Genomic DNA, 18,518 nt, shown 5'->3' with positions numbered 1-18,518 from the left:
ATTTTAATACCTCAAAACTTGTCTATTCTGTTCAATATGGGTATTAAAGAAGCCATGTACGTATCTGCAAGATGTTTGCTTAGCACGTGTGTTAAAGTGAGAAAACATGTTTTTTATTTAGAAACAGGAGCTAGTTATTTATAATATAGGGTTGAGGATGAGGCGCTCTCCCTCACTTTTAATGTTCAAATCTTATAAATAAAATCTAATTTTAACCATCAAATCTAAGCTATGTATATATATATATATATATAGGCGCTCTTCGAGGATGGTTCCAATTCAATAGCATTCATTGTTTAATGAATCACAGCTATATTACTATAGCTCCCTCGGGAGCTGAGTGACCAGACATACTTTTTAATGCATGGATCGGTGCACAGTTAATTTTTATTGCATTTATATCCTAACCAAGATTTAAGATTTCTAATTGATTTTGGTGAATTAAAGAAATGAAAACATATAATATCACCAAAAAAATCTTAATATAAAATCTTATATTTGAATCATTTAAAAATAATAGAGTCTTTGGACAAGTCATTAAAATATAAAAACAACTGATAAATTTTAGATATACTTGTGTTTCCATGAGCTCACAATCTTCAATATTAACCTGTCGTATGAAAAACAAATGAGGTCCCTATTAGAGCAGCTTACATGAAAAAGCTCAATGATGAAAGACTTTGTTGGTTCATCACATTATCTTTGAATTGATCGAGTTGATCGATCATTAGTATAATTATTCTTTTACTGTTTATCATTCATCCATACATCGAGCTCTTTGATATCTCTAACCTTGACTCATATGATTAATTAAATCAAATAATGTCAGTTATTATTTATCATTAATATCATCAATTTTCATACCATCACAAACTAATCAAATATATTGGTAATCAATAACCATTAATACAATTAGTCTTTATACGATAGTAAATTAATCAAACAATGATGATCAACAGTAACCATTGTTACCATTAGTTTTACATAATGACAGGCTACTTAAATATGTTGGTCATCAATAACTATTAATGTCATTAGTCTTCATACACTGACAAGCTTATCAAACAATGTTGGTTATCAATAACAAATGATGTCATTAGTCTCCATACAGTGGCAAGCTTATCAAATAATGCTAGTTATCAATAATAAATAATATCATTAGTCTTTATGTAGTGGCAAGCTTATCAAACAATATCAATTATTAATAACCATTGATGCCATCAGTCTCTATATAGTGCCCGACTAATTGAACTTTTCTTTAAAACCTCTCATACCAGGTTCTTCACACTTCATGGTAACATATCCAACACATTATTTTACTTTGATTAAAATCTTATTCATGTTAATACCTTACACATTTCACTAGGTTACCCTACCCCAAAACCTAACATTCTCATCTTATTCTTTACTTAATACCTTCTTGTAATTTAAACTTATATAATTCATCTATTTTGAATCTAGACATAAATCATGATATTGTATTTTAATTATTCATTTTAAATACCACATGCAACTATATTTCTCTTTATACTCACTTCTACAACCAAGTGTAATACTAATCATTTGAAATGCCTAATATTTTACCACCAAGCATAAAGTTTCACTTATAAAATTCAATGTCCAAATTACAAATACACAATTTCATTTTGTTAAATATGCACACATTTTTTATTTTATAAATCGATACTTTTTTCTCTTCTATTAACATACCTTATTTATACCCTTTAAGTTATAATATTTATCATTGTGTTCTGACTTTTCATGTTAAACACCTATGTAAGTATTGTATTATAATATTTCATATCACAACCAATGCACACTCTGTATTTTTCAAAATTCTCTGTATTTTTCAAAATTCATTAATTTATTTTTTTATAACATGATTATTTCAATATTCAAAAAACAAATCTTATAAGAAATAACTACTACTCAAATGATATATAAAATTTTTAAGAGTCAAAGTGTTGGATATTTGCTTGCTAACTGAGTATGTCATAATCTCCTACTTGTGTCCGATTCCAATGATCTCTCTTGCATCAAGAGAATTTTCAACTTATTATTATCTTATCAAGACACAAACATAATTTGGACTTATCAAAAGAAAACATCTAACACTAATTCAAACTCATTTATTTATTCTTAACTCAAAATACTTATTTAATTCTTATTATAGCATTTATTCCATATTTCTCATTCAAAAGTTACCCTTTTACTTTGAAATTCATGAATAAGAAAAACTACATATTTATCATCAATTATCTAACTTTTCTAAAGATTTATGTTGCTAGCCCAAAGTTTTTTTCTTCTTATGTTTATCTTTCTAAATCTTTATCGAATTTATTTATCAATATATATCACACACATTTATCTAAAAGAATATATTTTCTCTTTTAACTTTCAGTCTAATCCTAAGGTGTCAAAGTCTATGACAAGTTAAATCCCCACCATAATCAAATGCATGAGTTTCTTTTAATTCTAAATCATCATTAATACTACCACATATACTACATACTTATAATTAAGCAAGCAATTCATGAAATCTCTAGATTTTCAACTTCTTTTTCTTTAATGACCGACACTAATTATATTAATAGCACTATGTTTTCTTTTGATTTTTTGTTAAATTTCATTCCATAACATTGCAAAATTATACAAAAATCATCTTTTTAACAAGTTTTCACACTCCTTTAATTAGTTCCTCAAAAATTCCTTATTTGATCGAGATTTTCATTAATCAACCATAGTTTTGTTTTTAGATTTTTTTTTATGTAAGTACAATTTATATCAATCTCAAGATGTTTTCTACAATACAACCTAACACAATTCTCATGTCAATATAGAAGAACAATTTAATTTCTTTTTTTTTTTTAATATTGGTCGAAACACACACAACAAAAGTGATATGATTTTTCTTCCAAATCATCATTAGTACATCATCAAGCATTAATTTAACATGATTAAACATGCACATATAAAAATCCACAAATTAGCCTAATTTCCACCATTATGATCGGTTCTTAGTATCTTTCTGATACAAAGTTTTATTTCAATTCCTGTCATAATTTTGCATTCATTAACATTTACCCTCATCCAATTAATTCAAATAACATTTGGTTTGCATTTTTCTCAAATCTCTTAAAGAACCGTAACTTAAAATTCATCAATTTTAACATCAATTATATTCATCTTCATCTAAGTTTTTATATTTAAACTCAGAAATTTGTACCTGACAATAAAATGAGCTTTGAATGCTATAAAATTGAAAATTTTCCACTCCTTTCCTTCTCCTTCCAACTTGACATGCCTCTCTCTCTCTCTCTCTTTCTCTTTGGGATTCCTATTTTCTCTCACTCGACTTTCTCTTGATTCTTATGGTTTATAGGTTCAAGCACTCATATCTATTTTATTATAGCCCTAAACTTTGAATTCTCTAGAATCTCTAATGTAAATATTGCAAGGAAAAAAGAAAGTCTCCTCTTTGTTTTTTTTCTAGCAAAACCAATTGTTACAAGGAGAAGGAGCTGGAATTTCCAGTTTTCAGCTCGGTACAATAATTATATTGAGAATTATACATGATAGTATAAAACTAGATAGTTAGTGATTTTATTGTAAAAAATCTAAATTTTCTTGTTCAATCCTTATATTGACAATATTAATTATCTCACTAAATCCTTGAAACTATCTTTTTATTTAAAAATATATCTATTTTGAATTTTTATTATTATTTTATCCATTTAACTTGCTATTATAAATTTTAAACCTAAAATATATAAATCTCTTTTCAACTTCAATAAGACCTTTAAATTTATTTCATGAATAACAACTATATTATAATAACTCTCATGTGCTCTAATTAACTAAATGCACCTTTAGAGTTTGAATGAGTGCACTGTTAACTTTTATTGTGTTTATACCCAAATAATAATTCAAGATGCCTAATAGCCGGATAAGATTAATTAATAATAATTCAAGATGCCTAATAGCCGGATAAGATTAATTAGTGAAACAAAAATATATTGCATTAACAAGAAAACATTAATCTGATTCAAATAAAAAATCTCTGATTTGTATATTTTATGTTTTCTTACGAGCATGATCAAATCATGCTCTAAATGTAATAATCAGGTGAAAGATAATATATTGTATTAAATCGGGTATGCTTAATTTGAACTTTATGGTTTAAATTTAACAAATCTAAGAATTATGTGCATTGAAATGCATGTGAGAAATGTGTCCCACGGAAATTATGTTTTTAAGTGAACAAGGAAAGATCTTAATTTATTGTGTACAAATGCAGGATAAATAAATAAATTGAAGACAACTCTACCTACCCGACCAATGGTAAGAAATGCTCCAAGTCGACACGGCTCAGGCTAGCCCAATAAATTAAAATAAAAGGACACCGAATTGTTATAACCACCATGTAGAGTGGTCCAAATTAAGTGTGATTTAAATTTGTCATTTGTAATTATTTTTTAAATAATGTTTTGTTAAAATATATCTTAACTAGGTGGTTGTAATTATTTTTAAAATAATGTTTTGTTAAAATATATCTTAATATTATATTTTTTATTTTTTAAAAATAATTTTTAATAATAAAATATTAAAATAACTTGAAAACACTAATATATACGTAAGTTAATTTGAATACCGACATTTAAAAAAAAAAAAAAAAACTGAACTCTTTGGTCGCTCTAGCGTTCGGTCGGCGGGGATATCGCTTGAAACTACTAAAGGGGCCGCCCTTCTCTCCGCCGTACACTGGAACACGGTTGTTCTCCACGCCAATCCAAAAAATACGCGCGGGGATGCAATATTCGAACGCAATTATAAGGACGTCAATTATTAAGATTTTTGTAGGATATACTCTAGTTTATAGGACCCGTGCACCCCCGATTGATTTAGTACAGAGAAGAATATGTTTTTGTTTTTATTAATTAATAAAAATATATTTGAACTAATTTATATATTAATCCCGACTATAAATGTTTCTAGAAGATTTTACTAAATATTGACCTTATATAAAGAGCGAGCATATATTTTAACCATCTGAGTTAATCTCTTGATGGAATCATAGAACTATAAGTTTGGAAGAATATATTTTATTACTGTTTTTTAAGCTGTATATAATTAACTCAAAATAATTTCTAAAAATCAATAAAACTAATTAAAATATAGCATTTTTTTAATATTTTCATCAAATGTTATCCATAAATTATATCACTTTGTTTGTAATTATATACATGTATGCACAAATTATTAAAAAAATATTTTTTTCTATAACAAAATTATTAAAATTTGGTTTATGTTTGAAAATGTAGTAGGAGGCATGGAGTCAAGTATTTATCTAATAAATATTTAAATGTATATAATGAGGAATTTTATAGGTAACTAGTCTATTAACCTGCGCTATACCGCATGTCAGAACAGAAAATATTTATAGCTTATAAAATTATATTCAAGTATTAATGATTCTAAAAAAAATAAATTTTAATCATGAATTAAATGATTTTTTATTTAATATCGAGAAGGAAATAAATATAATCTACCTAGATAACATGGGTTGACCTGTAAAATTTAAGGGGATAATCTTAAAAAAAATTAAAAATCTCAATCCTAAATTAATTTAATATTGAAGAATAAAATCAATAAAATAAAATAATATTTACTTTAAATATAAGTAAACTCAAGTTGATAAAATAAATTTATGACACAAGTTATGTATGTGAACAAATTCAATATATTTTTTTTATTTTAGAAATTAAGTTTTATATAATTATATGCCAATAAATGGCATGATAACTATGTTGCATCAAATATTTATTTTAAAAATGAAAAAATTATAATAGAAACATGGTGCTGAGATAATAAAAATATATAATTAATAACAAATGATAAATTAAAAAAAACAATTAAGGAGAAGTAAAAGAAATAAATAAAAAAAATAAAATATTATAAATTAATCCATTAAAGTTATGATCTAGGGCTCAATTAGATTTAATAATTTTTTTATTAATTTTTTCGATTTAAATATATATAAAAAAATAGAAAACAAAACAAAAAAGGAACACAAACACGTGGGAATGCCTTTATTTTTTAATTTTTTAAATGTTGTCCGCTTTATTTTTTTAAAAGCGAACAACGTGTCTTCGGTAACAATAAACAACATATTGCCTACTTTTGAAGAATCTAGCAACTGGAGGATGCTGGAAAAACAAGGCTTCGGTTTGGTTTTAGCTTCAAAATTCATCTTTGACTTGAAACATTTAAAATATCTTGATAAATTAAATAATAGCTTAAAAATTTAAAATCAACTTGAATTCAAAAATATTCCTGTGATTAAATTTGCTTTTCAGGCAAGAATAAAAAAAAAAACACTTAGATAAAACTACCCTCATAAAATGGAATTAATTGACACTCATTTCAACTTTTTTGGTGACTAGAATCATATTTAACAATCATTTTCTTTTTCTAAACCAGAATCCAACATTTTTTTTTCTATAACAAAATATGATTGAAAAATAAAAAATTAATTTATATCAAAATTAAATTTTGGACAGCTAAAGAGACCATCACCTATAAAACTAAAAAAATAAGGGATAAAAATAATTTTTTATATGAAATTCAAAACCATCACATTATTTTTATTTTGATCATTTAACTTCTAATTCATTTTTTTTTTAAACAACATGTAATTAGGCTCTAATACGAGTTTAAAATAGCTAAATTATGCCAAAATAAAACTTAATAATCAAATTAAAAAATTTAATTATTACAATTCACCGTGATTCATAAGAGTATGAAAAGTTTTGGTAACTACAGAGTTTTCCTCATGAATTAATTTCTATTTATAAAGAAAAAACTAAAACAAAAAGGTATTAATTAATTTCTATTTATAAAGAAAAAATTAAAACAAAAAGGTGTCTTGAATAATACCAAAATATCATAGCTCTTGAATCCTATGCATTATAAATTACAATAATAAAATTATTATTTTAGTTTTTTTACCAAAAATATTTGGTTCGGCTGTTATGGATAATAGGATCTTTTTGCTTAATAAAATGACTAAATTACAGCAAAACGAAAATTTTAAATTGTTATCTAAGGGGTTGTTTATTTTAAAAAATATAATAAAATAACTAAATTACCCTTAAATTATTCATTTTATTACCAACGTACAAAGCGCTCCACAGAGTCAAGCTAATACCAATGCGCAGAGATGAGATTACGAGATGGAATTCACTTTAAGCTGCATCAGCTCTGTATGATACCGGCCCATGAAAACGTCCCCGAAGATCCAGCATCCACAAGCAAAATCATATGATAATGTTCCGTGGCTTTCATCTTCAAACTGATTAGTAAAATCTATTTAGCATTATTCTTCTGGCTGCAGCCCCTAACTAAGACGACTAGGAATAGCAGGATTAGTAATTTTATAACCAGAAAATTAAACTGTTAATTCTGCTAGTTTGATGAGAGGATTCACCCAAAGAAAGAAGGTTGCCAGCAATCAATGTCATTGGCGAAGGGCATAAACTAACTCTTATTAGTAATCAAATCAATGAGGATGATTTGTTATTTTTTTCCCTGATAAACAAGAGGAGGCAAAGACTGTCTCAGAAGAATTACAGAGAGTATAATGCAAATTAGAAGCTAGCCCCTGCACAAACCCGTAAACGCCCTGCTAACAAAGACCAAGCTCAGAAAAAACCGTAACAGCATTGATTAGGTTGATTGAAAGGGTTCAAGGCCTGTTCTTCAATAATGCTAAATGGGGAATTTTGATAAAGAATTTCTATAATTCTGAGAACTTTTCATAGAAACTGATGTCGCTTCCCTTCCCTTGAGGCCGATGGCTGATTGATGTCAAAGGGACCAACAGGCAACAAAAGAAGAAGCAAGAAAAAAGGAGAGAAAAATTGAAGGAAAAAAAGCCTTGAAACCCTTGCAACCAACGCTCTGTTGATATCTATGATTCATTAATTATAGATACTGATGTCCATAGCACCACCACCATTCAGAGTGTGTTTCAGAAAAACAAAACACAATACCATAGTAAAAAAAAAAACCCAGAAAAGAAAACATTAGCGCTATGCATAAAGGACATTTGAACCATGCTCTGTGCAGTTCGAGCAGACTGGTTTCTTAAAACAACCATACATCCACTCTCGAGAACATATCTAAATTCAGCAGTTTAAATTTTCAGGTTTTAGAACTTGATTTGCATGGCATGTGCTGCCCCCTTGACTCTTTCTCTCTTGACACGAGCATCTACCATCACCCGAACCTGTGATGCAAGCTCTGTCATTGATTGATCCCATAGTCGTAATTTGACAGAACCGCTTAATTGGCCATAGAATGTGTATTTAGCTGTGCAATGGCATCTGATTGTTGTTGCCACGATACAAGTGCCTGAGGTCACAGGCCCAAAACCCAGAGGTATTCCCTGCTATACATATGCAGGGGAAAGTCAAGGGCGATGTAAATCCAGAAATGTTACAGATACCGGAGATCATGTGCATGCATGGCAGTATATTTCCACAAGGTAGGTTGACAGACATTTCAAGAGGGAGGACGGAGACGAGATAAGTTTTCACAGACAAATCAACACTTTAAAAAGTTTGTTTGGAAATGCTGTTGTAATTAATTTTTAACTAATTTTTTATATTAAAATATATATTAATAATTTTTTTTAATTTTTAAAAATTATTTTTTACATTAAGATATTAAAATAATTTAAAAATATTAAAGATATATTAATTTAAAGTAAATAATTTTTTTTAAAAATTTTAAAATTAAAAAAAAACATTTTTAAAATAAAAAAATAAACTTTTAAAATTTTTCAAAAACATTTTTAAAATAAAAAAATAAACAGGCCTAACTGACTAAATTTAAGCTAAATAAAGTAAAATGAGATGAAATATGAATATTTTTTAGAGCAATAGCTGGAGCATAATAAATATACTAGACAAAATAGCCATACCTGCTACATTCAACTGCCGATTCTGCATTTGGACTGGGCAGTCGGCCACAGAGCTGCATTTGCAATGGTTGGCTGATGTTATTTAAAAATAAAAATAAAATTATTTGAATAAATTTTCAAATAAAAAATATTTTTAAAAACAATAATTATCATAATATACAACATATCTAACTATCCTTACGCTCTTGAATGAACTTGAAAATGTGAAATGGAAGTAATGGGCCCTTCATTGGCCCAAATATTAGGCCCTGGACCCGTATAATGGAACAATGGTCCCATCGACAAGAAACCAAGTGGTGGCTAATCCCTGGTCCGACAACAACATAGGTTATTTGCAAGGCACCCTGCACCCAAGCAGGCTCCGCCACATAATTATAATATATTAAAATAATTGTTTTTTTTTTTTAAAACAAAACACGGATCAACCACGGAAAGAGACGCAGCCACATGATTATAATATATTAAAATAATTTTTTTTTTTTTAAAAAAAAAAAACACGGATCAACCACGGAAAGAGACGATAGCTAATGCATGCACCTATGTCTAAAATCTGAATGGGCTGCTGCTGGCTCATCTATTCTTCTTTATTGTCATCACATGCATGCATGGACAGTTGTCATGAATGGCAGCTAAGGCAATTAAGAAAAAAAGCAATTAAAGAGGTGATACACGTAGTGATTTTTAAAATATATTTTTTAAAATATATTAAAATAATGTTTTTATTTTTAAAAATTCTTTTTAATATTATTATATTCAACTATTCAAATATATATATAAACTATTTAAAAAAAAACACGATATTAACTGCGTTTCCAGAACATACCCACATCAGAAATATTCCAACTAGCCTAGACAATCAAAGCACGCTGACATTTAACCAGAATACAAACTAAGAATCGTTGAAATTTGATGATTGATTGGACCTGAATGAACGTAGTTGCTAGATCCATCTTCCTGCTTGTTTTGCTATCACGTGTGTTCTTGGTACTCCGATTGATATTTTAAAATATATTAAGATATTTTTTTAGATATTTTTATTCCTAATATTAACCGAGGATGATGATTAAAAAAACATTAATTTAATGTTTTTTTTAAAAAAATATGCCTTTCAAAAGCCACCACACTTTCAAACTCCTTGTCAGGTGGGGCTACAATGGCGAAGAGACGATTAATAAGTTCATGTGGGGCAAGAAGAAGTCCCTCTCTATTCCTTGCCTTTTCGTGTCAAGCAGATCCTATATCAACCACTACGTGATGCTTTTCTTTGCCCCTTCGTGACTCCCGTATCTGGACAGGAAACTTCAAGAAAGAATGAATACCTAACTAACGTTATCTCCTCTCTTTCTGGGTTTGGCTTCATCTAGAGAAAGATACAAGCAACACTTTGACTAGTAGAGTCCAGAAATTGAAGCAAAACCAGCTCCTTTTGTTTCGGGAGCCATAGGAAGATAATTTAATATTATTTTTGCGTTATCTTCTTCTTTTTTCCCCTATTTTGTACTGACATACAATTGGAAAATGTTTGAAACAAACTATTATTCAAATAAGAAAGAATACCAAAACCTGTGCATGATAATATGAAAAAAATTGAATGTGTTTGTCCGGTGAAGTAAATTAAATGGAAAAAAGAAGAAGAAGAAGACTTTATTTTAATTGCCAGGAAAACTTGAATTGCTAGTTTTATTGTGGCCATTGCTATTGCTGTTGCTGATATTTATGTTGCCGTTGCCGTTGCTGTTGCTGGTTGTTGTCTGAGCGTTATTAGTACTATTAATAGTTATGTTGCCGTTTCCGTTGCTGTTGCTGGTTGTCTGAGCGTTATTAGTACTATTAATAATGTTTTGGTGAGCACCACCAATTATTGAGGTAATTGCTGCTGCTAGCGCTGCTGTGAAGTTAGGATCAGCAGCAATGACAGCAGTTGCTGCGGCCAAACTGTCAGCCAATGGATTTTGCTGGGATGCAGGTTGTGATTGTTGCCCCAATCGATGAGGTTCCATGTCTTGAGACATTTGCAGGCCAGAGAACTTTGATTGATTGTAGAGTGCTTGTCCAAAAATCTGAGGCAGCAATGCAGTAGCTGAAGCATTGGCAGGATCTTGAGGTGCGTTTGGAAATGGGAATTGAAATTGAGTTGGTTGCTTTGGGAGCTGTAGAGGGTTGGGATTTTGGGTTAGGTCCAATGTAACTGTAGGGAATGGGGCTGAAGCTGATATAGTAGCTAGATTAGAGGAGCATGGGAGAAGACTTCTGGTAAGGAAATTTGAGTTCAATAGTCCATCAGCACTTGACATGGAGCCTGACAACAACATTCTTGCGGCTGATGATGTCGTTGATGCCATTGCCATAGCAGCTGGAGGCAAAGGATGGTTGTGATTGCCCTCGTATGTAGTTATGAGGATGGTTCGATCTTCTGCACATCTTTGTACCTATTCAAGCGTCCCAGTTCAGATTAACATATACCAGGAAAAGTTAAATGACTGAGTGATATGAAAATCAAGATTCAATAATCTGATCAAAGTCTTCGATCAAACAACAACCTTTGTAATTTAGTGGCAGTGTTTTTCCAAAATTGCCTAATCAAACTCTTCTAGCTTCTATATATGCAACAGAAATCCTCTGAAAAATAAAAACACAACATAATACCGAATATAATTAAGGAAAACAACAGGAAACATGCCTGTTTTCGAACTGGGCAACCAGCGGCCATGGTGCACCGATAATAAGCTCGAGGACATGGATTTCCTTTTGCCAGCTTCTGTCCATACTTCCGCCATTGACATCCATCCGATATCTAAACAAACCAGAAGTTTCCGTTGAATTAAACAAAATCTAATCAAAATTCAACCAAATTGCAACTAATTGAATCAAATCGGCTGTACCATGGCATCCTCAGATCTAGCTCGAACAGACACACGGGCCTTCCTTATTGTAGCCTCCGTTTGATCAATAGTTTTCGCCGAGTTAAGTCTAGCAACCTTATTAGAGGCCCAGCCTTGACCTGGGCTATCCTCTCTATGATCAGCTCCCCTAGCAAATCCCTTCTTATCTTGATCAAACATTAGTGTCCCATCTTCATTATTATTCTCTACATTATTTCCAGGTGATCTCGATCGATCACGGCTCCTTCCCCCTTCTGATGTAGATAGAGAAAGGTCATCGGTGTCACCAGCAGCAGCAGCAACTAGACCAAGATCCATAAACTGCCTTGGAACCATCCCATTATTTTTATTTTTGCCATCATGTTGTTCATTCTTGTGATGAGACTTTTGGTCCTGCGTAAGTGTTACTAAATGCATCTGCAATGCATTGTAATTGCTAGTAACCTGATTTAACATGCCTTTCAACCGTAGATTCTCCACTTTCATTCGTTCCACCTCAGCTTGGAGAACAGCTAGCTGCAACTGTCAACAACACAGTAACATTCAACACCAGAAATACACCCAGGAAAGAAAATTCAAAACTTTCCATGTATAAAGTTTCATTTTTTACATCATTTAATGGGGTTGGCCTACCTCACTCTTAGCTCTCTTATATTCCATGTTCGACGATATCCCATCATCTACCATCGACTGGTCACTGCTAGTATTAGTAGTAAGAAGATTCAAACCTGTCTGTATAACCCAAGATAAATGCAGTTAGAGGGGGCAAAAAGAAAAACGTTAAAGACATTAACTCCGGTACAAGTCACGTACGTTGACGTTTAGCTCCAATCTAGCAGGACTTCCAGAGTCTTTCAAATCGTCAGTGCTATTGTTGGTGATGGGATAACCATCATCATGTTTCTTGCGAGCAAAAAAGTCCATCTCGTCGATGACCGTCCGTCGTCTATTATCGGATGGCAAAGAAGAATCATTATCATCATCATCATCTTCATCATCATCATCATCACGGGCATCATTGGTGTTTATAAGTTTGACAGGGAATTGGATAGTAGTAGGAGGTGACCTAGCAGATGTTGCATCCATGGTTTGTCTACCCGTATTAGCAAGTTGTTTCCACTTGGGATTCACGATGTTCTCTTGATCAGGGAAAGAATTGAGCACAGGGGGGTTGTGTAGAAAGAAGGCACTAGTGGTGCTTATTAGATCTGAATCAATGGAGAGCACACCCCTTCCTTTGGCCATAAATCAAGAGAGAGAATGCCCTGGAGAGAAAGAGGAGGGTGTGTAAGTCTCTAAACGCTGCAGTGGACTCGGCAATAAAAGGGGGGAGTTGGAGACTTTAGAAGAAGACCGAATACAAGTGTTCAGTAGCAGTTAGTGTGTGTTTCTTGTGTTAAATGTTTGCCTTTAAGATTTGGATCTTGGCAAGTATAAAATCCATCTGTGTTAAATTTCCATACGAATTGATATGCATGCACCATCATTCTTTGTATCTGTTAATCATCATTTAATATTTATAAATCTTATATTATGATGTATATGAAACTCTGATATATTTTGTTTGTATATGCAATGTTGCCATCAAGTTGTGGAATAATCAGGAAAATAATAAAGGAAGAATACTAAAAATTTAAAAGAAAAAAATGAATGTTGATAAAAGGGTCCACGGTTGAAACTTATGAGCTATTTATGAATAACTGGCTTTTTATTTATTTTAAGGACTTTATTTAGTATATATAAATTGTCCAAAATACCCTATATATCAAAAAGATGAAGAAAAGATATGAAAAGAAAAATCTGTTGTTATTTATGGTATGTCACATGTTTTGGTGGTGATAAGAGGAAAGGGTAGGGTCATCTGAGATTTGCCCACACCAGATAATAACCTCCTCTCGAGCGGTGAAGTCATGGCTTTGGTCAGAGAGACAAGTGTCAGTGGGACCATCTGAAAGCGGGACCCACGTGACTGAAAAGTGGGACCAGTGGAAGCAAAGTCTCTCTCTCTCTCTCTTTTTGATTTGGAGCTTTTCCTTTTCTTTTTATCTTATCTTTAGGGTTTCGTCAAAGGCGTGGGACTTTAGAAGAGGAGATTGACGCGTTCCCAGAATCCACCGCCCCCATTGGCCCGGCGCCTCTTGCTCCTGTGAAAAAGGGCTGCCTCAGTCAACAATTTATCGCTTAGAATGGATCGGTTCGAACCGGCTCCTTTATCACTTGCATTAGCACGTCCAAAACAAGGGTCCATTTTATAATCAATAATACTGCTAGCAATTTGGACTTTGCCACAGGCATAAACAGTGGAAACAAAGAGCCAGTGAAGTGGGTTTGAGGAGAGAGTCCAAAAGGAGCAGTGGGGAATTTGGAATTCTTCACTTCTGTTCGTTCTCTTCTCTCCTGTTTTTATTATGGATTTACTGTTTAAGGTTTTGGTCCTCGGTCTTCTTCTTTTTTCGGGCAACGGTATTTTTTATTATCAAATTCAACGGCAATTAAATTAGATTTGTTGATTAAGAATAAAATCAAAAGACATGGAATCAAAGTAAGAATGATGTTATAAATAGATGATGGCTTCAAAGTTCATATAAAATATTTAATTTAGTCCTCATACTATAAGAACTATACATATCTAGTCCCTCAATGTTTTTTCAATTTAATTTCGGTATAAAAAATTGTTTTTATTATATTTTACCACAATTCTCATGATAATTCCTCATCCTAAAATACAATTTGATAACACAGGTAGGTAGAGCAAGAAATATAAATTAACAGAACATATTTGAATATCCATCATATTGCATGATAGATAAAAAGTAAATTTTCTTATTAAAACATTTCAGGAATGATAAAAACACCTTTCTCGTTCTAATATTTAAAAAGAAAAGAAAAGCCTTTTTTTTATTTATATTTATATCTTTTGTACTTTTCGGTTCTGATTTATCAATCTACACTATATCAGCATACTTTATTCTTCAACACGTATGCATAGCCAAGGAAGGAATAAAGAGAGATAACATATTATTGCATTCAAAATAAATTAATAAATCCCATTCAAAATACAATGAAAAAAACCTTTGTAAATTCTTTTATAAAAAAATATTTGATCCGCGCTTAAGTTTATGTTATTTCTAGCTCCCTAAGCCCACATATCTCCTTTTCTAGTTACGTCCACACGCGGTCTCTCCGTAGACGTGAGTCGTGTGACTTGGCATGAAACCCTAGTAGCCATACAAATCAAGAAATGGCAGCTTCTTTCATTTATTAGGGTTCTTGAAAAAGGTGTGTATATATATGTCTCATTTAAAAGTTGCATGTCTGCTAGGTAAATTAAAACAAACAGAGATGAGAAGTCAACGATTATGATTGCGATGCATGCTATTTTTTAAAACCAAACTCTTTCATTTCGAACTCTTTTTAGCCCAAAAAAACACATCAAAGACCAGATGAATAATTAGTTTAGTTAATTTACACGTGACCGACAAGTCCTCACTTGTTGTCTTTGAACATCATATTAATTGTCATGACTTTCTGTTAAGGATGATTTATGTTCATGAATCTGCCTGCCTCTTTTGTGTTTGGACGTGGAAGAAGGTTGTGGAGAGGGAAGGGTGTAGAAAAGGGGGCAAGAAGAAGGCGAGGGCTTCTGCATATACATGCATGAGTGAAGTCCAAAATACACAAATTATATATTTAATGCATATTATACAGTGAAAAGGATATGAGGAAAGATTCATTTTGAAGTTATGTTCAGAGCATGAACATTAACAGGACTAAAACGTGATTCAATTTACTGGGTATAATTTCAAGCCACAAGAAACCCACCTGCTGTGATCAGTTTTGATTTCACTTGCTTCTCTCTAGTTCAGAGTGCTTAATTAGGCTAAGTTAACGTATAAGCTAGCTAGAAGATATTCTTAAATATTAAATGGACCGGTACTAAGATATCTTTTTCTATTCTATATTTTTAGTCATCAAACGTGTATGTTGTGGGCTTTAATTAAGAGCTTTGATCCTTTAGTTAAGAGGATTTTGATCAATTAATTTTCTTGATACTTGAGTAGAAGTTTACAAGGAGCAATATTTTAACTAATATTTCAAATTCAATCGAGTTTCTTGTTAAAATATAATATTTTTTCATTTATATAACTATTGAGTTTGGAAAACACCTTCTTTTAGGTTGTCCATAATTCTCTTTTACAAGCTTTTTGCTATTTTTCGAATATAAAAAATGAGGAGTAATAAAATGTATTTTTTTTATACATATAAGCACTTTTTAGAAATGTAAAACATTAAAATTATGTTTTTTATATTTAATTAGTGTCATGAATTTTTTTATAATATAAACCTAATATAAAATATTTTTTTGAGCTAGCAAATATAATTGATAGTCTTTAATTTGAACGAAATAAAATTAAAACTTTATATTAAGATTACTGCTATAAATTATTGTTTGCTTTTTATAAAAATTAACTATAATCTTGATTTAGGTGTTATTTTTTCAATGAAAACAATACTCTTGACCTATTTTCCAATTTCTCTTAAAAAATGAGAGAAAAACCAAAAATGTAAAAAAATGAGAGAAAAACCAAAAATGAAAAGGAGAAATAGTTTTTTATTGCTACATATTTCATAAAAAATTATTTTTATATAGTTAATGGGCTTATTCCTACAACCCTTAATTAAGGCTTAAATCAGATCTGATATCGTCGGACCTAATTTTAAAGGCTTAAATTAGATGTGATATTGTCGAACCCAATTTTAGATTCAATGTCAGGCTTATAATTAGCGTCGGTACTTGCTTCATCTATAATTAGGCTTTGACATGTACCAACTGATAAGACCCACCATGAACATCAATCCAAAACCTAATAAGTCATCATTCCTATTAGAACATCGCATGCTCAGATCAAATTAATCACATCTGGGTTAGAATATCAAAGATAACCTAGTCGGCTTAACATAAGTTTTAAGATAACTTGTTGATCCAAAAAACATAATCTTCATGATAGACTAGTCAGCCTAACTAGCATAATCTTCTGGGAAACCAGTTAGCTTAATGAGCTCATCACAACCCTCGTAAGAATTAAATTTTAGACTAATAAGGTCTTCTTGTATTCAAAGATGTTACCTCTGGGTATAATATGCTCAAGTTTGCTATTCTCTATCTATTTTCTAGTCATTTAGTACTTAACATTAAATGCTAAGGGGCATTAGCGTAACTTTATTATTATTATTTTTTTATCATAAACGAGCTTGCATAATAACATTAAGGCATGCTCATGCCAAAATATATCACTTTATTTTCTCCATCAATAGTTTAACCACCAAAATTATCTCATATAATTATCTTAAACTAAGCCAAACAATGCCTTTTCATTTCTACCCCTTCTTTTATACAAGTCAATGTGTTTTATGCGTATAAAAACACCCATGAAACGGAAGGCAAAAGATTTTGAACTTTCACCTCATTCAATATGTATACAAACATCTTTTTACACATCATTTTCATTTAACATCTTCCTTAATTCTCTCTACAACATAACACAAACAATCTTTAAGGTAGTGTTTAGTCACTATTCTATGATAAAAAAGAAAAGGATAGTAGGGATAGAAACATGCTTAGTTGAAAAGATAGAGACATAAACAAAATTTATCTCTGTAAAAGTTTTAGTTATTTCTATATTTTCTCTTAAATCGGAACCAGTCTAGGCATCGGGTAGGCCAAATCTTATGACAATTGAGTCTTAGTCAACACATCAGGTCGATTCAAGTTTTATAACTAAGGTTATTATATAATTATTAGTTTCAACATTCAATATAAAATAAAGTAAAAATAATAATATCTAATTAGCTTTTTAAATATGTAAGTTGACACGACTAAAAGATTGATATTAAAAATAATAATATCTAGTTAGCTTTTTAAATATGTAAGTTTAATAGTAATATATATTAAGGGTAAAATAGACATTTTATATTTTATCATGTCTTGTCCACCATCAACCAAACATGATACAAATATAATCATTTTATCTTATACACCACTATCAAACATAATTTTATCTTGTCTTCCATATCCTTATTGCTTTTATCTCTTAAATTTCGGCATAACAACCAAACGTCACCTAAGATAACATTATCCTTACAGTATAACTAATTTAATCTCTAAAGGTATCCCACATCTCTATAAGGACTTGTTAATAAAATTGACTTAATAAAGATTTGTTAATGAAGTTGACTTAATAAATACCATGGACAAATTCATTTTTGAAACTTTATATATAAGGTGATCAACCTCGGTGATATTGACTTCAGTAACCTATTTTTTTAGGATTTTCTTGTTAAGTTCTATTTTTGCAATCATTGGCTTGATATGTAGTCTTATTACAGAGAAAGTATTTACTATTGAGCTTCTTAGCAATCTCATTCCCTTTCACAATAAGCTTTTTATTTTGCTTTTTAATATTGATCTTTGCCACTTGTTCAATAATGTTATCTTTAGACGACATGCTGCAAGAGTTAGTTTTTTTTTATATAAATCATTGTGCTACTTTATCCTTAACTTCAAAATAAGGTCTTCAAATTGCATTTTCTTATACTTATATTTAAGGTAGTTCGTGAAGTCTTTCTAATTTGGTAGTAATTTTCAATAATTC

General features: G+C 30.6%; 1 protein-coding gene and 1 long non-coding RNA gene across 6 annotated transcripts; both read right to left on the bottom strand.

Moving 5' to 3' along the window:
• Positions 1–7,945: 7,945 nt before the first annotated feature.
• LOC105141656 (uncharacterized) lies at positions 7,946–9,377 on the bottom strand. Of its 2 annotated transcripts, none has more exons than XR_845432.1 (3): positions 9,165–9,377; positions 8,984–9,036; positions 7,946–8,449 (listed from the first exon to the last, which is right to left on the bottom strand). It is a non-coding gene; the product is annotated as an uncharacterized LOC105141656 (long non-coding RNA). The 2 variants fall into 2 exon arrangements; XR_845433.1 differs by having other exon boundaries at positions 7,946–8,446.
• A 1,011-nt stretch (positions 9,378–10,388) lies between these two features.
• LOC105141655 (probable WRKY transcription factor 31) lies at positions 10,389–13,368 on the bottom strand. 4 transcript variants are annotated; one of them, XM_011048938.1, is made up of 6 exons: positions 12,679–13,368; positions 12,499–12,597; positions 11,866–12,387; positions 11,664–11,777; positions 10,820–11,412; positions 10,389–10,759 (listed from the first exon to the last, which is right to left on the bottom strand). In XM_011048938.1, exons 1-6 carry the CDS (start codon positions 13,108–13,110, stop codon positions 10,633–10,635), a joined length of 1,887 nt encoding a protein of 628 aa, XP_011047240.1. In that variant the 5' UTR covers positions 13,111–13,368; the 3' UTR covers positions 10,389–10,632. The 4 variants fall into 4 exon arrangements, with proteins under 4 accessions (XP_011047240.1, XP_011047241.1, XP_011047237.1 ...); XM_011048939.1 differs by having other exon boundaries at positions 10,389–10,696; positions 10,760–11,412; positions 12,679–13,367; XM_011048935.1 differs by having other exon boundaries at positions 10,389–11,412; positions 12,679–13,367.
• Between the last annotated feature and the right edge of the window lie 5,150 nt (positions 13,369–18,518).

Source organism: Populus euphratica, unplaced genomic scaffold, assembly GCF_000495115.2.
Source record: "Populus euphratica unplaced genomic scaffold, PopEup_1.0 scaffold128.1, whole genome shotgun sequence".
In the NCBI taxonomy this organism is placed as follows: Eukaryota; Viridiplantae; Streptophyta; class Magnoliopsida; order Malpighiales; family Salicaceae; genus Populus; species Populus euphratica.
Note: the sequence above shows the minus strand (reverse complement) of the source record. Positions and strands in the feature narration are given on the sequence as shown.